The 25,968-nt window shown below is 35.4% G+C and overlaps 1 protein-coding gene across 5 annotated transcripts in view; it reads right to left on the reverse strand.

Moving 5' to 3' along the window:
- Positions 1 to 25,968, reverse strand: part of NECTIN3 (nectin cell adhesion molecule 3) — a 136,489-nt gene that overhangs the window by 73,651 nt on the left and 36,870 nt on the right. For all 5 annotated transcript variants that reach the window (XM_017547835.2, XM_017547836.1, XM_037745458.1 and 2 more), the window contains exons 2-5: positions 19,870 to 20,211; positions 12,470 to 12,766; positions 9,489 to 9,606; positions 3,443 to 3,594 (exon numbers count right to left, since the gene is read on the reverse strand). In XM_017547835.2, coding sequence (XP_017403324.1) covers positions 3,443 to 3,594; positions 9,489 to 9,606; positions 12,470 to 12,766; positions 19,870 to 20,211 — 909 coding nt within the window. The remainder of the gene's footprint in view (positions 1 to 3,442; positions 3,595 to 9,488; positions 9,607 to 12,469; positions 12,767 to 19,869; positions 20,212 to 25,968) is intronic.

Raw genomic sequence — 25,968 nt, forward strand, 5'->3', positions numbered from 1 at the left:
GGAGGCTGAGGCAGAAGAATTACTTGAACCCAGGAGGTAGAGGTTGCAGTGAGCCGAGATCATGCCTCTGCACTCCAGCCTGGTCAACAGAGCGAGGCTCTATCTCCATTTAAAAAAAGAATTCTCTCTAATAACGCCACTTCTTTGAAAGTGCTTAAACTGTGATTTTGTCCATATTTACTCAAAATTTGATCTCCCTTTTTAAAGAGTTATAGTTACATAAAAGCAGATTCTGGATTTATAAATTGATTCCCAATTGTTTTAGTCTCAAATTTATTCATTCATGTAACAGAACTATACTGAATGCCTATCATATGCTAAACATCATTGTAGATAATGGGAACATAGCAGTAATTAAAGCAGACTTTATGTTTAGACTTATGTTCTAATGAATAAAAACAGACAAGCATATAAAACAATAAAATATGTAAATATTTTACATATCTATATGGCAATACATGCGGTTACACGGCAATACGTACTGAAGAGAAAAAGAAGGGGGACCAGTAGTAGTAAAGGGGTGGGAAGGGAGGTTATTTTACTTCAAATATAGTCGTGAAGGAAGACCTCACTGAAAAACATGAAGGCAAAGGCCTTAAGAAGTGAGGGAAAGAGCTATGACGATACCTGGTAAAAGCATTCCAGGTAGTGAAAATAGCAAATGCAAAAGACTCTGAGGTAGGAATATGCCTGTTATGTTTGAAGAACAGCAAGGAGTCCAGTAGTGCCTCAGCCAATGAGCAAAACATAGTAAGAAATGAGATTAGAGAGATCATCTGGGAGGAGGGTATACATAGAGCCTTGCGCGTCACTATAAGGATATGGATTTCATTGCGGGTAAAATGGGAAGCCCATGGAAGGTTTGGAGGAGAGGAGACATGATCTGACCCACCCTTTTAAATAACCATCCTAGCTGCTCATTTGCTGACAAAGGGAAGGGGGATGGAGGCAAAGTTGGGAGATTAAATGGTTACTGTAATAGTGAAGTAAGAGTGGCTACGGCTTAGACTAGTGTAGTAGTAGAAGAGTTGAACTGGTAAGATTCTATATTTAACATAATGGAAGAGCTAGCATTGATTTGTTAATGAATTCAACAGGGTTTGAGAGAAAAAGCAGAATCAAGAATAACCGTCAAGGGTTGTACCCTGAACAAATGTAAGGAAAGAAGGACCAGTAACTGAAAGAAGGAAGGCGGATGTAGAAATATGTGTGGTATCAAGGAACAGTAGAAAGATCAGGACCTCAGTTTTGAATATATTAAGTTGCAAATACCTATCAGACTACCACATAGAGTTAATGATCATTAACAGGTAATTGGATGCACAAGTTAGGAGTACTAAACATTGAACTCAGAATGCTAACCGAGTATAAATTTAGGATATCATCAATGAAATCATTACATATAAGAGCGTCCAAAAAGAGCCTTGATATTTATTTTTTATTTTTTTTGAGACAGAGTTTCACTCTGTCGTCTATGGCACAATCTGAACTCACTGCAACCTCTGCCTCCCAGGTTCAAGTGATTCTCCTGCCTCAGATTTCAGAGTAGCTGGGATCAGAGGCATGCACCACCATGCTGGCTAATTTTTATATTTTTAGTAGAGACAGGGTTTCACCATGGTGGCCAGGCTGATCACAAACCCCTGACCTCAGGTGATCCACCTACCTCTGCTTCCCAAAGTGCTGGGATTACAGGTGTGAACCACCATGCCCAGCCAAGCCTTGCTATTTAAATGATGACATAGATATATTGAGTCTAATGTTTACAAGTAATATCCCACACCAAACTGTACAACAGAAACACAAAATAAACAGTCCTTAAGTGTATTTTAAATGTTCATTTCCCTGGCTTATTCTCTAACTAAAGAAAGAGAGATTAATGTACTCCTATGTAACCTCATTCAGATTTCCAGCCAGGCACAGTGGCTCATACTTCTAATCCCAGCACTTTAGGAGGCTGAGGTGGGAAAGATCACTTGAGCTCAGGAGGTTCAAGACCAGCCTGGACAATACAGTGAGACCGTGTCTCTATAAAAAAATACAAAAATTAGCTAAGGGTGATGGTGCACACCTGTAGTCTCAGCTACTGGAGGCTGAGGTGGGAGGATTGCTTGAGCCTGGGAGGCAGAGCTTGCAGTGAGCCAAGATCACATCACCTATTCCAGCCTGGGTAACAGTGTGAAACCATGTCTCAAAAGAAAAAAAATACAAATTTTCACGAAAGCACTGATACTGGCAGAAAGGAATACGGCAGCTCTAAGCTTTTGCTAGAGTCAAGCAAAAAAAAAAAAAAAAAAAGTTTACACTTCTATCACGTGCCAGGCACAGTGCTCATGGCTGAGTATGCAGTGGTAAATAAAGCAAGCACAAATTGCTAAATTGTGAAGGTAAATAGTAAGTAAAGAAATGAACATACAACTAAACATTTGTGATGACTGCTATAAGAAAATAATATGTGGTACTGTTCTTAGATTGATCACACAAGGACTAAGAATATAACACTTAAGCAAACACAAAATTTCTCCAAAACCTCTAATTTATCTAGTTTTAGATTTGAACAAAGCTAAAACTCTTAACTGTTTATTCCATAATTACCATACAAACCTGCATTTCTTAGGTTCTCTTCCTTTTCCCTCTTAATTTTCCATTTGTTTGACAGGAAGATTGCTATATTCTTGTAATCAGTAAGGAGTAAGATGCTCAAAATATTTTATTGAATTTTTTAAAATAAGCATTCTATGGATAATTTATTACCTAAAGCCACAACCAGGAAAAAATGTACTTTTAGCTGTCTATATATTTTATGAATGATCAAATTTATACTCAGCCAAATTAATAAAAATATTCACAATGAAACAAACAGAATGTGAAAAATCTAAGCTGTTAGTGGTTTAAGGACAATAAAAAGCATCATAAATTTTATTTCATTAACACATTTTCAGTAGCATACCTATTTCACCTCTCAGCAACACAATATGGTATAGTCCCATATTAAGTGGCAAACAATGTTATTTAACAAGCCAAGACATCAAATTTAATATTCCATTTTATTTACCAGACAACTGTGTACAAACTGGCCATCAAAGGAAAAGAAAAAAAAATCATTACTTGTTCTTAGTATAAGGATAAAAGAATCTAGAAAGTCATACTATTTATTAAATAGTCAATACTGTTGAGCTAAAAAATTAACTATATGTACAGGCATCAAAATGTATACAAACTTGTTGCATAGACATTTTGACATTTCAATATAGGATGCCACATTACATACCTATCTCAGGATAGGGTTATTTTATCATATTCCTTTTAGATTATTTGGAAAAACTTCTCACTGAGGAATCTGTATCTTTGCCTGTAAAAACTATTGCTTAGGATCATACTGTTATGATGATTATTTGGAAATATTTTAAATAACATATTTTGCAAGCAGATAGTAACTTACCTGAAATGTAGATGACTTTTTGGTCACTTCTTTGACCAAGGGAATTGGTCACTTTACAGATATAAACACCAGAATAATTGAAAGTCAATGGATGAACAAAATGAAGAGTATTGTCTGAAGCTAATAAACCATCAGGCCATTGTCCATCCAACCTAGATTTTAAAATGCATAAAATTGTTTTAAATATCTTCAGACTACATTTATTGACAGCTAGTTAAAATGAGACATTAAACGTTTAAGATGTTAGTCAAAATAAAAAAGTATCTTTTATACAAAATTCACTAAGAAAGTATACAAAAAGTAACAAATTTTCATTTTAATAAAGATGAACTAATAAAGGCCATTAAGAACACCCATTCTTCCAAAACAGCAGTCCATGTAAGAGTTGCTATGCCAACATAATAAAATGGGAGAAAAGCAGAGAAAAAATATAAAAAAAATTTTATTCATTAAACTGGAAGTTGGAAAAATATATTATTTGAAGATAATATACATACATACAATATCAGAGAAATTAAAATTCTCACTGAATCACCTATGACATATCTACAACAATCTTAATGAAGTCATCTCACTTAAATATGTAATAATGTTTTAGCACCCTCTATATTTATAGAGCATCATTTAATGCTAATACAAATAGACACTGTGTTCCATCCAAAGATAGTTTCTAAAGCAGCAAAATGGGTCTTATAAAATAATTTCATTTGTAAGGTGAGCATCTGTGACAATAAAAAGCAAGACACCATTTGGTGTCAATAATAACTCCTTTCAACAGTATTTACACTGATTTGGCTAAGAGGTCCTATACCTAGTATACCTATTACTGTAAACCATAAAGAGTCCCGCTATGAGAACTCTAAAGCCATTCATTATAATGGAACTAATCATACTGCTAAAAATCACTTTTCTAACTTGAGGGTACCAAAATACACACACACACACACACACACACACACACACACACACACACACACAGAGTGTTTTTAATGCTTAAAGGTTATTTTGTTTGTTTTTAAGATAAGAGGGTAAGACCAGGCACAGTGGCTCACACCTGTAATCCCAGCACTTTTGAGAGGTAGGCATATCACTTGGTAGGCATATCACTTGAGGTCAGGAGTTCGAGACCAGTCTGGCCAACATGGTGAAATCCCGTCTCCACTAAAAAAACAAAAATTAGTTGGGCATAGTGGCGAGTGCCTGTAATCCCAGCTACTCAGGATGCTGAGGCAGGACAATCATTTGAACCCTGGAGGCAGAGGCTGTGTGAGGCAACAGTACACCACTATATTCCAGACTGGATGACAGGGCAACACTCTGTCTCAAATAAATAAATAAATAAATAAATAAATAAATAAATAAAAGATAAGAAGATTAAAAAGTCAAGTAAACCCAGGGCCTTAACTACTACAGTTTAGGCTAAGTAGATTTTCAAAAAGTTTATTCATTTATTCCTTCATCCAATTACTAGCAGCCCACTATTTGACATACTCCACTCTGCCAGTGGTGCTGAGATATGGAAGTAAATAAAATGTAGTCTCTATTTTCAACAATGTAAGTACATAGAAGATCGACAACTTATTACACAGGGAATAAGAACAACCAACAATAAAAAGGTGGAAAGAAGCAAATCAACACTGAAGAATAGATAGAATAATTTTGTTTTGCAATCTCAAGTGTAGTGAGTGGAAAAATAATCTGTAAAATACTTTGGAGTTGGTAGCACTTTAATTCGGCACTGAGGATAAAGATAATATGCTTACAGGTTTAAAAAATGAAAACAAAAGCACCCAATCTTTTTTTTTTTTGAGGGCTTTGGAAAGAAACTTTTTGCAAGTATCGGCTTTCAAAAGGTAAACTCTTTCTACAAGGATAACAATGAAAATGAACTATATGTCTTTACCTTTGTACTTTAGGCTCAACCTTCTAATCCCTTTAATTCTCAGAAAAATTGTAAAATGATGTAGAGTTAGAAATATCTAAATATCACATTAAACCTACAACGAAAGCATGTTCTATGCCCTTCTATCTACGTTACACAACTTATATCCACTGTCTGTACCCTTACAAAAACTCAGTGAAGTACTGTTATTGGCAAGGAAACTTAGGATTAAAAGTAAATGGCTTACTCAAAAAATACATCTGTAAATTTAGTTACTGGGATGAGAATCCAGAATTGTATTGCTTTTAGAATACTCTATCAAATAAACATCTTAACTAATGACTGCTTCCCATTTAAAAAAACAGAAAATGAAAAAGGTTTTCTCTACTTTTAAAAAATAGTATTTATGCTTAAAAACAACCAATTGACCAGATATAGTGCTTCCTAATTCCCATGAAATCTCACCAGAAAGAGTTCAGAAATTAAAAAGTTATTAAAAATGCTAGAGGAGAAAAGAAAACAGGAGGCGGAATTCAACAGACAAGATGTCTCAACAAACTTTCAGAAGACAGAAAACAGATTTAAAAACAATATATGCCTTATGAATTCAACAGACAAGATGATTCAACAAACTTTCAGAAGATAGAAAATAGATTTAAAAACAATATATGCCTTAGAGGTCAGTGTTCCTCAACCAAGGGATAGTTCTAAATACACTACAATTCATAGGACTGTCCACTACAAAAAAGAGGTATCAGACTAAAATATCAATAGTGCCAAGATTGAAAAGTTTTACTTGAAGATGAAGAGTTGCTTACAAAAGGCACATGGATGAGAAAGCAGCCAATTTGGTCAAAAAATCAAAAAAAAAATTTGGAGTTTGACTCACTATACCTCAGAAGACTAGAAGGAGGCCAAGAGCTAGTTAAAAGATGCACAACAAAACAATAGATTCCTCCCAACTCTGTACAAATACCAGACATTTCTCTCTCAGGCAAATAAAATGCAGGTTAATTCTAGAAATAAACTGGCCATGAAGTAAAGACTTACACTCTTCTATTAGTAATATCTGGAGCCTCCCCAGGAAAATAATCACAGCTCTATCTGATCACTCTAAGTAGAATCTTAATGAACAATCCCCACCACAGAAAAAGCATCCACTAAGCATTTTATTTTAATGCTTCATTGTGAAAGACGAGACAACCAACAAGATTAAGAAATATATACACAATGAAAGACCAAACCAAAAACCAAAGAACTTGGAGGGAAAAGAGACAGTATACAGGAAAAACTCTGTATACTGACGGTATGCAGAAAAAACTCTCTGGGGAAGAAATAACTGTAGTATCCCCAGGAATAATAAGAAAGATATTACACTCATGAAACAAGAAAAAGGTGCTATAAAAATAACATATTTTTATTGTTGGCCTATTTTCAGTTTATAAGAGCATTTCTCATTCTCTAAAGAATATTCAATGAGAATAAAGTACATTCTCATATGAGAAGATGCTCTTACAAACTGAAAATAGGCCAAAAAAATTTTTTGTATCAAGTCAATGGAAATTTCTTTTTTAAATCAAGAAAACCTTCTAGGAAGAACAGTAAGATCATCTGAAAATATATAAAAAAAGAATATTTATTATACAATAAATAGGAGTTCTAAAAAGAGTGAACAGGAATTAAAAAAAACAAAAAAAAAAAAAGGAGCTCTCTTCCTGCCGCCCAAGATGCCGAAAGGAAAGAAGGCTAAGGGGAAGAAGGTGGCTCCAGCCCCCGCTGTCATGAAGAAGCAGAAGGCAAAAAAGGGGTGAATCCCATGTTTGAGAAAAGGCCTAAGAATTCTGGCACTGGGCAGGACATCCAGCCCAAAAGAGACCTCACCCGCTTTGCGAAATGGCCCCGCTGTATCAGGTTGCAGCGGCAGAGAGCCATCCTCTGTAAGCGGCTGAAAGTGCCTCCTGCAATTAACCAGTTCGCCCAGGCCCTGGACCACCAAACAGCTACTCAGCTGCTTAAGCTGGCCCACAAGTATAGACCAGAGACAAAGCAAGAGAAGAAGCAGAGGCTGTTGGCCCAGGCCGAGAAGAAAGCGGCTAGCAAAGGGGACGTCCCCACTAAGAGACCACCTGTCCTTTGAGCAGGAGTTAACACTATCACCACCTTGGTAGAGAACAAGAAAGCTCAGCTGGTGGTGATTGTACATGACGTGGATCCCATTGAGCTGGTTGTCTTCTTGCCTGCCACGTGTCATAAAATGGGAGTCCCTTACTGCATTATCAAGGGGAAGGCAAGACTGGGATGTCTAGTTCACAGGAAGACCTGAACCACTGTGGCCTTCACACAGGTTAACTCAGAAGACAAAGGTGCTTCGGCTAAACTGGTGGAAGCTATACGCACCAATTACAATGACAGATATGATGAGATTCGCCGTCACTGGGGAGGCAATGTCCTGGGTCCCAAGTCTGTGGCTCGCATCGCCAAGCTCGAAAAGGCAAAGGCTAAAGAACTTGCCAGGAAACTGGGTTAAATGTACACTGTTGAGTTTTCTGTACATAAAAATAATTAAAACCATACAAATTTTCCTTCAAAAAAAAAAAAGGAAATGACCAAAAAATAAGAAAAGTATTCAACTTGATAGATACTCATCTGAAGATCAAAATGGGCCCTAAATACTGACAAAATATGAATAAAAACCTTAGTATAACAGTTTGAAATTTCATAGAAAGGAAATTATGCACATAGTAACTATACAAGTAAAGAGGCCAATATTAGCCATAGGGAAAACAAATGGCTGTAGACAAGAGAAAACAGAAGTCTGATATATTATTTAGTTCTTAGTAATATTTACCTGTCCTAGAGAGGCAAACAGTGATTACTGAGTTTAATTAAAAGCAGCTAAAAGTTCACGTGGACTATGAAAGGTAGAAATGTTTGTATTTAGTTTTATAAGCTTTTCCCTGTTTTTAGTTTTGTTTTGGGTTTTTTGGCTCATGAATTTTATTTCTTGTTTGTCGATAAGAAATGTAAAAGTAGAATGTTAATAAATTTGTTTAGTTCTGTACAAGAATTTAAGAATTAAAAAAAGGGTTGGTTAAAAAATGCTTCATATTTGAAAAAGCTGGGAATTGCTATCTTAAACTCTTTGTTGGTGCTTTTTTTTTCTCCCCTTTTAGCCTGAGGTGTTTGGAGGGAGGAGGGATAAGGGTGGGCCCGTCCTTGGTATTCTCTCAAGCTCTTCTCACCTTATTGGTAAGATTCCATTCCCTCTGTGCCCCAACAAAGGAACATGGCAGGTTGGGCCTGCTTTGGGATGTTTCCAGAGACAGAGGGGTTCAAGTTCCAGGGAGAGGCCTCTGCCCATTTCTCTGATAGAAACAGGGTTTTCTCGAGGGGAAAAGGTGTGCCCACTCAGTAGGACCTCTGAATAGCGGGGCATCCTCTCCATCTAACCAGTCCCCCCACCCCCACCTCACATGATAAACTTAGGAACAAAAAAAATATTCTGAGGTGGGAGGAGCCTGGGGAAGGGTTATGGGGGAGGGAAAGGAAGAGAAGGGAGGGCAATGGGGGGGTGGTATTGGGGGCCTGGAGAAGGGCAACAGCTGCAGGGTGGTGGTGGGAATGGAGGGGTCTTGGTTGGGCAGCAGGGGTGGGAAGGGGGAGGGGATGGTACCAACAAGACACACGTGTCAAAAAAAAAAAAAAAAAAAAGAAACAAAAAAAGAAATGTTTGTATAGGGATGTGTTTGTGAATAAAGGAGTAGACATAAAATTATAATTATTTATCTAACTAAGAAGTCAACAATGTCATGTCAAAAAAAAATGTTTGTATAAGGATGTGTTTGTGAATAAAGGAGTAGACATAAAATTATAATTATTTATCTAACTAAGAAGTCAACAGTCAATGTTAAAAAGTATTAAGAAGTAGCAGCTTAAGGCCTGTGATTGTAACTAACCATAAGAAATTGCTAAAATTGCTAAAGTAGCCTCTGAAGAATAGAACTGAGGGGGTAGGAAGGTGGGGACAGGTAGGGCAAGAAAAGACAAAGTAATTAAAATTTTCTGCTAATACTATAATCATGTATTACATAGACAAAAACAATTTTGAACGTGCATTTAAGAACGTTTCACTTTTAGATAATTTACTTTTAAAGTATAACATACCTGCTCCACACAGATTTGAATGGTGGTGGGTTTGCATCAGCATTACATTTGAGATTAACACCTTTTCTTCCTACAAACCAATTTCCATCATAACCTGTTACTGAAACTTCAGGAGCATCTATAAAATAAATGCATGAAAGGACAGATTATCTTTTGTTAATGATAAATGCAATATACATGGTAAAACATCTATTGATACGATAGACTAAGTCTTGAAACTGGAATCATTTTTCCTTAATCTCAACATATATAATCTATATGGAAGACACTACTCCAAAAGTATTGGCTGGCTGAAAGAATGAAATGAATGGAGAATGAGTACCCCCAAATGGGTAATTATAGTACATACAGTTTGAGTAATTGGACATGCTAAATGTTAAGGAATATTCATAAACCTATAATCACCAAGAGCAAAATAAAAGAATCCTATTATATGAGATATAGAGATACAGGACAAAGCAAATATAGTATTTAGTTAAATAAGACATGGCATTTAAGTACTATGTAGTACCAACTCACCATATAAAACAGTTTTTAAAGAGATGTTTAATCTAAAAGGAAATATCCTCTAAGAGGTAACAGGTCAATTACAAAGATTAGATTCCCTATGTTACAATTAATATTTTGGGGTCATGTTAAAAAAACAGGCTTTCTATGACTACATACTTACAACTAAAGTAAATTATCTAGGGTCTCAAATGTACTAAAACAAACTTTTATGCATTCCATGTACCCAAAAGTCATAACTAGTTGAACGGGCAATTATCCATACCTACCAGCAATATAAATATGTATCTCCAAACTATTAAGTCCAATACCTATCATTCATTCAACCATCATTCTGTTTAGCTCCTTGTAGGTGCCAGGAATGGCACTTAGAAATAATATACTCTTTTAGGTGTTTGGTATACATATAGACTTAGATACACAAAATTTACATTCTAACAGTAATAGGGAAGATGGCATTTAAAAATATTTAACTAAAACTCTATGAGGGCCAAGAAGAAAAAGAATAGGATGCTATGAGAGAAGATAAGAAAAAAGGCCTAATTTAGATTGGGGATGGAGTGGAGAAGGTGATAAAAGGCTTCGCTACAGAGGTGTTACTTATGTATGATGCAGAGACTATCTTTCTGTGAACTACACAGAAACCTAACTTAGCAGCACATGATCTGATGAGGTAGAGAGAGACCAGGTCAGTCTTTACCTCTGCCAGGGAAGACTGTCCTACTGGAAAGCAAAGTTTATAAAAGGCATTAAAGTATCCCAAAAGGATATCTCTAAATTTTGAGGTATAAGTTTGTGATATAAGGCAATATTTAAATTTGTTTACATGTTTTATAGGTCTCTAATTTACAGAAGGAAAAAAGTCATGACTATTCAAAAATATTTTAGGGGCAACCCAATAAATCAAAACCATGTTATAAACACTAACATTAGAAGAAATACTTAATATATCTAAGATTTCATTCAAGCAAACAAAAAAATACAAATTGATGAATGTATCAGTCATTATTAGACACTAAAAGGAAAACATATATGCATACACAAAATATATTAACTTACAATTGGGATCTGAATTTTATGAGAAAAAGAAAAAAGATTCTGTAAAAGCAAGGTAGGGGAAGGAAAAAGAAAAATCTTAACAGGATTCTCCAGAGAATTGAGAAAAGACGGTATTAGCATTTAAGAATGCAATGGGAGTAACATTTTGTAAACTATGGCTTTTCCAGTTAACCCTATAAATGTTGAAAAAGATCCTGGGAATTAGCTTTAAAAACCATTACACCAAAGTAATGAACTTGTGTAATTTAAAATTCCATTCATGTCATATCAAAACGCAAGTAGTAACAACAAAAAAAGAGAACAACTCCTTCAATAACACCTAGATTATAATCTGCACATGGATAAAAGTAAAAGCAGACAGAACCTAAATACTTTTCCTAATGTTATCTCTAATCTGCCTAATTTTCATTATCCTTGCTATGAACTATCTGCAGCCATCACCTACTCCAAATCTTTAAATGGTATACAAATCACGAAGAATGCATTAAAAACTAAGAAACTTTTTTTAAAGGGAAAAGCAGATAGAAAAGAATATATAAACACATACAGAGGAAAGTATCCCTTAACAAAAGTATACAAGTAATAAGGTGGCTCAGCTTTGAACCTGTATCTACAATGGTTATTATCCAATTATGTCTTTAAAATATTGTTTTTTACCTAAAAAAATGCTTATAACATGACCAATGAGACAAGATTAGAAATAATATTGAAAAATACAGATTTTCAAACTGATTAATATGCATCTAAAGAAGTCAAAGAAAACAAGACCAGGCACAGTGGCTCATGCCTGTAATCCCAGCACTTTGGGAGGCCGAGGCTAGCGGATCACAAGGTCAGGAGTTCGAGACGAGCCTGGCCAATATGGTGAAACCCCATCTCTACTAAAAATACAAAAATTAGCTAGGCGTGGTGGCACAAGCCTAAGTCCCAGCTACTTGGGAGGCAGGAGAATCACTTGAACCTGGGAGGCGGAGGCTGCAGGGAAGCAGAGGCTGCAGTGAGCCGGGAATGTACCACTGCACTCCAGCCTGGTGATAGAGTAAGACTCCATCTCAAAAAAGAAAACAAGATGGGACGCATCAGTGAAACTGAGTAACAGCTCAATTAATAAGAATATAGAAGTTGTTTGTCCTTAAGCATTGTACATTTTGAGGTACAAGTTGCCAGAACTCCCTAAGTCCAGCCAACTTTTAAGATCATAAAAGGAAACAGTTACACAGTTTTAAGTTGGAGAGCAACTTTAAAGTCATCTGTTCATCTTTACAAAAGTGATTAAAAATGCTTTGATTAAATACAATTGCCACGAAAACATAAAATTAAAACAAAAACAAGGAAAAGCTATTAAATATTCAAATTAAAAAGTTTGATAAATATGCTGACAAATATTAAAAAAGCAAATGTTACTATTTACTTACACTGTATGTCTAATATGAAAGAATATCGGATGTCCTTTTCCAAGGCTGGATGTTTTACAACACAAGTAATTCGCCTTCCTCTAGCAAATCTGGTTGGAAATAGCTTGTACTGGCTGACAATTGTTGCCGTTTCATTTGGAAAAGAAGTTGTAGTGGATTCCATTTCACCAAGATCACCTTCCCAGTCAATATGTGCAACGGGTTTTCCAGTGGCTGCGATACAAATGGCTGCTACTGTTTCATTTCCTCCATCAATTAAAGAATCTGGCCCTTTTATCAGGCTCACAGTAGGTTCAACTGTTTAAATATTTTTTTAAAAATTAGTTACATTCAAACAAGAATATGTTTATCTTTCCAAGTCACATCTAGACATATTTCACAAGCTTAAGGACAACTGCATATAAAATCTACACACTTTTTTGGTAATGCCATCATCAATTACATTCTTGGAAAAAAATGCACATAAAATCCACACACACTTTTTAGGTAATGCCATCATCAATTACAGTCTAGGACAAATGAAACCAAGAATTCATACTACCACTACAAAGATGGCTTTACCTGATAAAAATATACATTCCTTCAGGGACAGATGAATTCCCTCCAACTTTATACAAAAAATTTCTGTGAAGTAGATCACAATTCCCTTTATGAGATCAAAGATACTACTTCTCTGGAAGATAAGGATATACATATATATCTCTTCATTTTACAGCAAAAAAAATTTTAAAACAAATACTTTTAAAAATAAGTTATGATTATGACTATTAAAATGTTAAGAAAAAATAAGTTCCTTTGAGCATACCCACTGAAGATGAATTGTTTTTCTTCGCCCAGTAAGTGACTCAATAGTTATATTTAAAACACTGCCTTTTAAACTTTCAACCTTTAACTGCTCATGTATCTAAAACAACCAATTAGGGTTGCTAAGGTGTTCTACTACTTTTATTTACAACATATACTTTAAGCTCATGCTAACATGTAACATCACAAACAGTTAAGTTTGTTGGAATGTACATACCACCCATCCTTCTGATATAAGAAGGTTCCGCAGGGTAAAGCAACAATTTTAGAACCTCTCCATCTACTCTGGCCCCCAATATCTCTTAGCTATCTTTTCACATTTTCCAGTGATCGTTATGTACTTCTTTGTGTGTAAATTCCTCAGTACTGGCTTCATAAAATTTTGTGTCCAGTCTTTAGTTTACTGTATGCATTGAGTTTTTATTTCAATGATTTTTTTTTTCATTTCCAGGATTTCAGATTGGTTCTTTCAGTACCATCAAGAACAGATGGTATTGTAAGAACCAATTTTTGTTTCACATTTTACTTTGAAATCTATTTTTATTTCACATTTTCCTGTCATGGATATGATTATTTTCCTTACGTAGGTCCTTTTACAAGATGTATTGTAAAATAACAAATGAAAAAGTACATGCAGCATATGCAATGAACAATTTTATAGCAAACATCCATGTAACCATCACACATCTTAACAAACAAAATTACTGGAACCTCACAAGTTCCTCACATTTCTCTGCTATATCTTAAAACTCTGCCTGCCTCAATGTGAAACCATTATATTGACTTTGGAGATCAACTGTTTATTTTTCACTACAGTTCTAAGACCAAGAAATGCAAACCTAAACACAGTTTACTCTGTTTCTGAACTTTTTAAGAATGGAACTGGACTATATGTATTTTTGTAGTTTTTCTTTGACTCAACGTTATGTTCTGGAGATTCATTCATACTCAAAACATTTAGGTTAAATTTCTTGTTTTTGGAATTCATTTTATTTTACTTTATTTTTAGATCATTAGGATTTACATACAATTGTATGAATTAGTTTTAACTGCTTCATAGTTTATTAGTGGACAATGGAGTTCCAGCTTTGTCTGAACAATTTTACAAGAAACATTTCCATTCATGTATGTTAGCATATTTGTGTACAAGTTTATCCCTAGTAGTAGAATTGCTAGCACTTATTCTCAACTTTATCAGATAATTTCAAAAACCTTTCCAAAGTGCTAACGTACTCCCAATTTTAGAGCTCCTGCTGGTTCATATACTCACCAGGTGATACTGTCACCCAGCTGATACTGTCACAGACCTTTCAGTGTTTGCAATCTGATAGGTATGTAATGGTATACCACTGAGATTTTGTTTTGAATATCTCAGATTATGAATGAGGTTGAAAATTTTTTTATATGTTTATGAGCCATTTGGAATCGTTTCTTCTGCAAAATGCCTATTATAGCCAGCTGTCTATTTTTTTCTTACCGGTGAGTAGAAGTTCTACATAGATTTGGGAAAACAGTCATTGTAATTATACATTCCCTTAATTTGGTTCTACTACTATCACTCTATTGAAACTTTAATGTCATCAAAGACCCCTCATCTAAAACTCAACACTTTAATGTCTAGTCTCTTTAACTTTCTAAAATTTGATACTTCAGCACAGCTCTTCCCAATCAATTGAAAAGAATTAAATCCTAATGTGTTAAAGTATTTGTTTTAAGTCATGAATTAACTCCTAGGCTATGAATTTAGAATTATACCAGCTACATGCTGTCCTTAGGAGAAACTAAAAAATAGTCAAATCATTTTCTGTAGGGCATACTTCTTACTGTGGAAATGGCTCTAGACCAACATTTTCTTAAAAACTTTCATATCTTTTCTTGATATATTACTCTGAGTTATTCTCATAACTCTCTGTGAATTCTTCCTATTTCTTCTAACCTCTTTCTTAATAAATAATCAGTCCTAGGCCTGCAACTACTTTTGTATCTCACTTAAAAACTTCAATCTGATAAACATTACTACCCAGATGATTCTGAATGTTCCTCAATTTTGATACAAGGCTTGACGCCTCAGATTCCACACCTGGTTATTTCAACCTAGAGATCCTCAAAATCAATAAACCAAACACCAAAATCATTTTATCCTCCCAATCACCAACACCTGCTTTTCATTCAGATATGCCCATTTAATTAGCAGTAACATTTAATCACAAACTTTCAAAACCTGTTACTGTTCAAGCTTTTCTTATATTTTATATCCAGTCAGTTACAAAATTCTGCTAATTATTCCTCTGTAATAGTTCCTGTCTTCACTCATGTGGCAAAAATTACAAAATTAACTGCAACTCTTCACAGTCTCATGGCTGAGACATTATGATTTAAGGACCTCTTTATTTCAGTTGATCAAAAACACCAGATCCATCTTCCTAATCACAACTGTCATCGCATTACTCTCTAAATCAGGTGAGCTTTTAGTTAGGCATTCATCTATATGATATGATCAAAGCAGTGTTTCTCAAACTTCATTGTGTATACAAATCACTCAGGAATCTTGCTAAAATGTAGACTATCATTCAGTAAGACTAAGAGGGGTCTGAAATTTTTTGTTGTTGTTGTTGAGAGGGAGTCTCACTCTGTCACCCAGGCTGGAATGCTGTGGTGTGATCTTGGCTCACTGTAACCTCTGCCTCCTGGGTTCAAGCAATTCACCTGCCTCAGCCTCAGGAGCAGCTGGGACTACAGGAGTGCTCCCACCATGCCCAGCTAATTTTTGGATTTTTAGTAGAGACTAGGTTTCACCATATTGGCCAGGCTGGTCTCGAACTCCTGACCTAGTCATCCACCCACCTTGGGCTCCCAAAGTGCTGGGATTACAGGCATGAGCCACGGCACCTGGCCTGAAAATATTTCTAACAAGCTCCCAAGTGATGCCAATGCTTCTGGTTCACGAACTATGTTTTAAACAGCAAGAGTCTGAGAATAGAAGACAGGTGAGAAGCAGCACAACTATTGTATACAAAATATGAATTTCCAGTAATATAAAACTCAAATTCCGTATCCTAGCATTTAAGTTACTTTAACATAGTCCTACTCTGTAATTCTAAACTTTAATTCTTGTACTTTATAAATCCTTTGAACAATCATTAAATTATTCAGTGATCCATTAATGCAGGACTCTCAACAAGGGGTTATTCCCCACTAACTCCTGCTCCCCTCTTGAGGACACTTGGCAGTATCTGGAGACATTCTGAGTTTAACAACTGAGGGATGCTATTGGCATTTACTGGCACAGTGTTTAGAGGCCACAGATGCTGTCTATGACAAATAGTACAGCTCACTACAACAAAGAATCCTGGCCCAAAATGTCAACAATACTGGGGTTAAGAAAACTTTGCCTTAATGTTTAGTGGTTCCTTAGCACACCCTGGTGGTGGGTTCTGAGAGTTGGTTCCAGGGTCCCAAATTATGCACAAATTTGAGTATACCCAAATTTGTGCATAATTAAGTCCTACAGTTGGCCCTGTGGAATCTGTGTAAAGGAAAAGTTGGCCCTTCATATATGCAGGTTTCACATCCCATAAACACTGTATTTTCTATTTGCAGTTAGTTTAAAAAAATCTATGCATAAGTGGACCTACACAGCTCTAACCCATGTTGTTCAAGTGTGAAGTGCATATTGTTTTGTTTCCCTGCCTTGGTTCATATACTATCAAATTCTAGAACACCACTTTCCTATTCTTTCATTTTCCTACCCAAAACCTACTCACCACTGAGGACTGACTCAACTCTTCCTCCTACAAAATATTTCTTGACTACCAAGTTCACTAATCCATTCCTATATCCTACTCAAATAACACTGTATTACTGCTATACATTGAAAACTCTTATGAGCTTTAGGGACATAAAATTAAATTTTAAAATGCACAGTCACTGTCCACCATGTTTATAGTAGAGAAAACAATAGTGTGGTAACTGCTACAATAAAGATATGTTCAACATAACAATGATAGCCAAAAAAGCATCAGATTAGGGAAAAGCGGTCAAGAATGGCTACTAAAAGGATGTGATTTGATGAATAATTGTTACACAGAAGAATATAGGAAGAAAGAGAGGACAGAAAAAAAGGCAATCCAGGCAGAAAGAGAAACATCCATGAAAACATAGGTTAAAAGACCTGCAAACAGTTTATTATGATGGTAAGACTTGGGTTTTTGAAAACAGAGCATCAAGGAGAATAGATAAGCGAGAGATGTATGCATTGGCAAAATAATGACTAATCTTGTAACAAACAGCCTGGATGTTAAGGCAGTAAGTATTGTATTAATTAAGGGGAACTACTAAAATTTAAAGCAAAATAAAAAGTGATTTTATCCCCATGAGCTTGCTCTTTCACATGCAAAGCACTTGTCTTTTTTTTTTTTTTTTTGGAAACAGAGTCTCATTCTGTTGCCGAGGCTGGAGTGCAGTGGTGCGATGATCTCGGCTCACTGAAACTTCTGACTCCTGAGTTCAGGTGATTCTCAGGACTCAGCCACCCAAGAAGCTGGGATTACAGACATGCACTACTATGCCTGGCTAATTTTTGTATTTTTAGTAGACATGGGATTTTGCCATGTTAGCCAGGATGGTCATGTACCCCTCGCCTCAAGTGACCCAGCTGCCTCGGCCTCCCAAAGTGTTGGAATTACAGGAGTGAGTCAAGCCATACAGTACTTTTGTTACCCATTTTTTTTTTTTTTTTTTTTGAAGAGATGGAGCCTTGCTCTATTGCCGAGGCCTGAGTGGAGTCTCAGCTCACTGCGACCTCCCCCTCCTGAGTTTAAGCAATTCTCCTGCCTCATCCTCCTGAGCACCTGGGATTACAGGTGCTCACCACCACACCCAGCTAATTTTTTGTATTTTTTAGTAGAGACAGGGTTTCACCGTGTTGACCAGGATGGTCTTGATCTCTTGACCTCGTGATCCACCCGCCTCGGCCTCCCAAAGTGCTGGGATTACAGGCTTGAGCCACCGCGCCTCGCCTTGTATTTTCAATAGAGACAGGGTTTCACCATGTTGCCAGGATGGTCTCGATCTCTTGACCTCGTGATCCACCCGCCTCGGCCTCCCAAAGTGCTGGGATTACAGGCTTGAGCCACCGCGCCTCGCCTTGTATTTTCAATAGAGACAGGGTTTCACCATGTTGCCAGGATGGTCTCGATCTCCTGACTTTGTGATTCACCCACTTTGGCCTCCCAAAGTACTAGGATTACAGGTGTGAGCCACCGTGCCTGACCTGTGTTACGACTGATGTCCTGCAGGTGAGTTTTCAGATATTCGTGCCTTGCCTTCTAATCAGAAAATTTCTCAAAAATATCAGTCTCTTAAATGTAAGTTATATTTCCCCATAGCTCTTAGGCCAGTGTCTTAAACATATTAAGCCTTGAATATCTAATTTTATTTTTATTTTAAAATAATATCTCTCAACATGAAAAAATATATAATAAATTTGGACAAAATTGGTGTCCTATATTTCAGAGACTAATATTATGTTCTTAAACATTAGGGGCTATTAACTTCTTTGGTTCTCTGGGAAGCAGACACTGTGATATGAGAAGTATAAAAGGTTTATTAAGGAGTGATAACTGAGAGAAAAGGGAGAAGGAAGATTGAGGAAGGGGAGATATCAGCACCTTGACAAAGTCTCCATCAGGCCAATGAGCAGATTCCATTAAAGGAGTCCCACTTTGGGTAAAAATCTTCACACCACTATCTTATTCAATCACTGGCCCCAAGAAGACCTTACCCTTGGCTACCACTGCCTCACCTAGTCACTGGCCTGAGGTCATTCACAAAAAGAAAAGCCCTGACTCAAAAACTGAAGTAAGCTTAAAGGAACCAACAGCTGGAAGCTGTCAGCTACCCACACTACTAGTAGCGTAGCTGTTTGAATAGAGCCTAAGCAGTAGATTATCATGTCAGCAGCCACCAGTTGCTATTACTCCTCAATCTTCATTTCTATCATTTAAAAAGAACTTATCAGCATTTCTAAACTGGTTTACATTTCACTGCAAGTAGCTTAAGGTTCACAAGCTTTTTCAACATTTTACCATAAACTTTAACAGATGTCAGATAGGAAATGGTGAAATATCACTATTAGGAGCAAAATCACGATATTCAGATAGCTAGGCAAATTTAAAATAGCAGAAATAAAATTTGATATGAAAAATTAAAACACGAGGTGTCTATGACTTCTAGATGCAAAACAGTGTTTTTTTAAAAATGAAAAAACTTAAGATGGCAATTTAAAGGCTGAAAATTTGAGGGGAAGTAACGAAAATAAAGATGTCAAAGAAACTCAGAACTTAGTATATAATCAAAACTCAGCATGATCTTTCATAAAGAAACCAGCTAAAACTATGTAGTATTACATAGATAAATATATCAGAGAAGATTTTATTTAAAGAGAACCTAGAACCATAAATTTTAAGACCTTAAATCATATTTGAATTCCTTTACTTTAAACCTAAAGTTAAATAAAATTTCAACCATTTTATCAAAAATATTTTTATTATAATCTTCACCACTATCACCAAAATACATAATTCAAGCATACCTACCTAACACAGTTACAGTTGTAGAGGACTGGGCATTTCCAAGCGGGAATGTAACAGCTTTGCAGATGTATTTTCCAGAATCAGAGAATCCTATGTTATGTAGAGTAATTGTTGCATCATTAAGAGAATAGTTTTTAAACAAGACTCTTCCCTGATATTCTCCTTGAACAGAGAATCCATACTGAGGATGATGAACTGCAACAGTCTGTGAACTTTTGCCATGTATCTTCTCCCATGAAATCTGTGTTATGGTTTCATTTACTTCAATTAAACACTTCAATGAAACATTCTTTCCCCATACTGCTGTGACATGTGGCTCCACGATAATTGGTCCAGCTAAGGCTCCTATGGAGGAAAAAAAAAGTACTGCAATTCTTAAAATAGAAAAAAGTTGTCAACATTCTCTTCTCTTCCTGCCCCCATCTGTAACTATCTTTAGCTACATACACACATGCGCACACACACACATGCACTCACACATACCACACACAAAACTTACAACTGAGTAACAAAAAGAAATGAAATACATGTTCTCTGGGCTGGATATGAGATCCAAATGTGACTAGCAAATAAATTAACAATCCGCCAATATGTGTTGTAGTGAAAAAAGCACTAGATTAGGAATGAGTTGACTTGGAAGGAAGATCCTTCCCCAGTCAAGCCTTCGCATGAGTTCCCGGCTCTGGCTAACACTTTTGACTCCAGCCTTGTGAGACACAAGTAGAGGACTCAGTTAAATCATACCTTGATTCCTGGCACACAGAAACTGAGTGATAATAAATGGATACTGTCTGAAAGCTACTATGTTTTGGGGTAAATTTTTTACACAGCAATAGATAACTTATGTAGGGTCTCCCAAACCAAATATAATACAAAAGTATCTTCTTTTGGAGAGGCCCTAAATCAAGTATCTCTACTGAAAAGTCACTCAAGATAAAGCCTATTGCCAGAAAATACTAATGAAGAAATGGTTATATAAATGTAAAATAGTTTTTCCATTTCAGGGTTAAGAAAATAAAATTCACAAGCAAAATTTAAAATGACTTCAAATTTCTTCCATAGAATACTTATTTCCTTCCTAAAAGCAATAGAGCAAAACCTACAATGTTTTGAGGGAAATATGGCTAATACGATTGCTATAGTCAAGCAAGATGCTGCTAATTGACAAGTGTATTAAAACATGTATAACAATTCCTTGGAGGTCTACCACTCACATATGTGGCCTAACAAAATAAATGAGCAAACACACAAACCAAGAAGTAAACCAAAATATGCACTCAAAAATGGAAACTGTATAAATAATAAACAATACCTTTAAAAGTTACATCTAATCAATATTTTTAAATGAATACTGAAATGCAGAAGGGTTTCACAAGATAATCAAAAAAATGCATTTTAACCATGTTTAAACGTGTCGAAATATGTTAAAAACTTTATGCAATGTTATTTCCATTAATATTTTTAGAGGAAAAATCAAAAAGTAAATTATAAGGCAAATTTTATTATCTACCAGATAACTGAGGATATTACAAAAAGGGACTGACAATTCACAATGACTGTGCTTAACAACTATGAATTAAAAAGTTTCAGTTTTTAACCACTGCTCCAAAAAAGTATCAGGCCCTGAAAATTTACTATCACGTTCTATAATGCTGGAGTACACATAATTACTAAGCTTTAAAATTAATCCAAGATACATGAAATGTGAAAGTATTCTAATTTATTTTAGCAACCTATTACAACCTTGGTACTTTATAAACAAATAAAAAAGTAGTCTCACGCATATTAATTAAAAAATTCATTTATTATGAAATAATAGCTCTGTATTTATGAAAACTACACAGCCAAGTAGGACTATTCCAAGAACACAAGGATATTTTTAGGCTATTCCTCACATTAAAAGCTCACACCGCTTTTTATTTGATGTTAAAAAGGCATTTAATAAAACTTAGCATTTACTATCTGATTTAAAAAGAAAATCAAACTGAGAAAAGGACTCTTAATAAAGCAGATTATTCTCAAATCAGTGGCCATTATCAACATTAAACAGAAAGAGACATGGCTATTAAAAAAAGATAAAGACAAGATGATGCACTATCATTACCATTGTTCAACTGAGACTGGAAATTCAATCCAGTGTAATAAGAAAAAGGAAACAATAAATATTAGGAAGGAATAGAAAGAACTGTTATTTGAAAAATCCAAGAAGATGAAATAAAGGGCTATCAGAACCAGTAATGTGGTTGCTTATAAACATATGCAAAATGTATATGAACTATATAATAAGCATGTTACAATGGGTGATATCTTTACACATTTATTGCAGAAAAGGGTTCAATCATATTTGTAAACATTAATATTTAAAACACTCATGAATAAAATTGTAAAAAAAAACTTATAAATCTGACTTGAAAAAATGGAGGCTATGCCATATTCCTAAATAGGAAAACTTATTTACATGCCAATTCTCCCTATATTAACACACAAATGAACAGTAATTATAGTGAAAAACCCCAATAAAAATTTTAGAAAAACAGAGTAGAAATAACTGCCAAAAATATTTCAAAACAACAACAGACTACTTTAGAGGAGGAAAAACATTAAAGTAAAAATAATACAAAGTTTGGTATTAGTAACATAAAATAATTCAAAGTACACCAACAGACCTATATATAACAGGATGTGGTATATAATAAAGCTAACATTTTGAGTGTGGAAATAATAAATTAGTCAAGAAATACTGAAAGAGCCTGAGCAAAATACTTGGAAAAATACAGATCCCTCTTTGATACTAAACACCGAAAGGAAAACAAACAAACAAAAACCCTAGATGGACTGAAGACCTAAAAGTAAAAAATGATTTCCTGTATATACGTACACAGATAAAAGTTTTCTATATATCTTGTCAAATAACACTAATTACTCTAGAAAGGTAAACTTAACATTACTGAGGACCAAAGAAAGAATTTCTAGTTTTTATTTTACCCTCAGATGGAGGTAAAACAACAACAAAAAGTAGAATAAGAGGTGTCATGGAGTGACTGTTTGTGTCCTCCCTAAAATTCATCCTGAAGCTGTGCCCCCAATGTGATAGTATTCAGTAGAGAGGCCTCTGCATGATAATTAAGTTTACATAAATTCATGCTGGTGTACCCCCCTGCATGAGAGCTCACTCCCTTTCTTTTTCTAGGTTATGTTAAGATACAGTGAGAAAGTGATTGTCTACAATTCAGGAAGATGATCCTCATCAAGAACTGGATCTGCTGGCACATGGATCTTGGACTTCCAAGTCTCTCCAACTGTGAGCAATAAATGTCTGCTGTAAGTCACCCAGTACATGGCATTTTGTTATAGTAGCCCGAGTTGGTTTGGATGTTCTGTCCCGTCCAAATTTCATGGTGAAATGTGACCTCCAATATTGGAGGTAGACTTGTGAGAGGTGTTTGGGTCATGGGAGTGGAGCCCTGATTAATAGCTTGGTGCTGTCCCTGTGGTAATGGTTGAGTTTTCACTTTCTGAGTTCACAGGAAAGGAGATCTGGCTGTTTAAAAGAGCCCACCCTTTGGCCTTTCTTGTGCTCTGTCTCACTATGTGACATGTTGGCTCCCCTTCACCTTCTGCAGTGATCATAAGCTTCCAGAGGCCCGCACCAAAAACAGATGGCAGTACCATGTTTCCTGTGCAGCCTGAAGAATGGCGAGCCAAAATAAGCCCCTTTCCTTTATAAATTAACCAGTATCAGGTATTCCTTTATAGCAACACAAGGGACTATAATACACACCCCAAGTTGACTAAGACAGGTAGTACTGGCCTGATTATATCTCCCCACAACCCGGAAAAATCACAGCCTAGTGGACCACCATTACCAAAAGCAGTATTTGGAGATATTGTGGGGGTTGAGGGGAACTGACCCGTTGGTTCAAAATTATATTTTAAACAGTCTACAACATTTAGATTGGGAAAGCCTGTCTCTCAGCATGACAGCAGAGATAGAAAAATCACCAAACAAAAAAGGCTGGGAGACTTAACTAGAAGGGAGTAATCCCTAATGAACAAGGTCAATATTTACCTCCCCCCCAAAAAAAGTATAAGTGGCTATTTTTTAAGGTGTTTGGCTTTACAAATAAACAAACACTAATGTAACTATCAGGATTTTTTTTTCATCTTTTAGTTTAATTTCTAGAAAGTAATGAGTGATTTTTACTTTCTAATTTTTCTATATTATGAGTTTTACTGTTTGTTACAAAAGTAAGTTTTGGTGTATTTTTTGCTTGTTTCAACCCTTAAACCTTTTGGCAAAGCTTTGTACTATTCTCCTAGTATTGATAAATCTGGTCCACCCTCAGATTCCATAAGCCTCTAATTACATATCTCCTTTTTATGTTTTAATTAGCCAGAGTTCTGTTGTTGCAAATAACAGAATCTAATACATTTCCATTCCTGGACTAAATCCAAAAGTTAAAAACCACTTCTGAGTAAGATTTTCCCCTATGGAATCTTAAAATGTGGAGAAACAGATTTCTGTTGTGGCTCTTAAACCAAACTCCAAATTAGAATGTCTCACTACTCAGAGACTACCAATCTTTGAGCCTATTACTTCGTCCCTCTACTTTCCCACATGAAGCTGAGTTTAACTGGAGAGCAGAAAGGTCCTGGAGAAACATAAATGTTTATTATTAAAGACCTAAATTATTTAAAGTAAGTTCATCACTACTGGTAATGTAAGTCTAGACTATAAAGAGGCAAAAAAAATAGCAAATAACTGAATCTTCCATATCTAGCAAGACTCTAACCTTGTCATAAGGTGTTCCTGGCTACTGCACACTCTAGAAGCGAGGGAAAACCATGATAAAATGGGATACCCTGTTTCTACTCTGTCTTCCTGATTTAAAAGGTTAGTTTTCTATCATTAGCTAATTAATTAAATTGAACTTATTATTCTTTCAGAGAAAGAGAGAGACAGGATTTATTCCCCTATCTGTAGCTCTGCAAAAACACTATATCCCTGAAAACACAACTCTTTGGAGTCTTCAAGTGTATTTGAATGGTCATTCAGTCAGCATTTACAGAGTGCCTTGGAGATACAAAGCATTTGGAAATACACACATTCAAGAAGATGCTTGTGACAGGAAAGAAAATGTAATAACATATATAACTACTATGGGTTATTTAAAAAAAAAAAAAAACATGAAGTGAGATCCATATTAGAGATCACACTGAAAGTTTCTGAAAGGAAAATATGAACAAAATGGCAACCATTTCCTTTCTTTCCTCCCCGACTCTCAGCAATGAACCAAGAAGTAACAGAAAACATCACAAACTTTTGATACTATTCTTTTTAAGACTCTGATGCTATCTTTTACCACATTTCACTTCTCAGCCTACAGTAATGACACACGTTAGACATTTCAGTTCCCAGGATCTTTCAAATATTAAGATCTACACAATGGATATGTGCAAATATGTTATAAATGAAACATTTATTTTAGTCTGTGTCCACCTAAACACCAGCTTTGAAAATCTCTAAGATATGAATCCTTTCAGACTCCTCAAAATTTAAAATAATTTTGAGGAAACTATTAAAATATACATCAATAAACTAGCAATATAACAGCATAGATTATCCTCAAAAATTCATCACAGTAACATTTCAACAAAACACATTTTGGATGAATCAAATTTATCACCAGCACATTCAGTAATTAACCTGACTTGTTTTAAACTGATAGGTAAGTCATGTCAACTTTGAAAATATAACAAAAAGGTTTTTCAATAAAATCTCCCAACAATACTCAAAACAGAAATAAGCATGTAAGAATAAGGCCAGGTGAATTAAATAACGTTCTTAACACTATAAACTGCCACCAAATATCAGAGTAAGAAAGAATCTCTAACTTCATCTCATGTCATAACTAGAAACAATAATTCTGGAATTAAAGGTTTCTATATTCTAAGGAGAAACCTGGGTTACATGCCAAAAATTGGTTGAGAAAACCAACCATTTCTTCATTCATTGGTTGATCAATATATGTTGGGTGAACACTTTATGCTAGGCACTGCTGTAGGTGCTAAGCCCTTAGAGAGTTTGCATTTTAATGAGGA

Source organism: Cebus imitator, unplaced genomic scaffold (genome assembly GCF_001604975.1).
Source record: "Cebus imitator isolate Cc_AM_T3 unplaced genomic scaffold, Cebus_imitator-1.0 Scaffold201, whole genome shotgun sequence".
NCBI lineage: Eukaryota > Metazoa > Chordata > Mammalia > Primates > Cebidae > Cebus > Cebus imitator.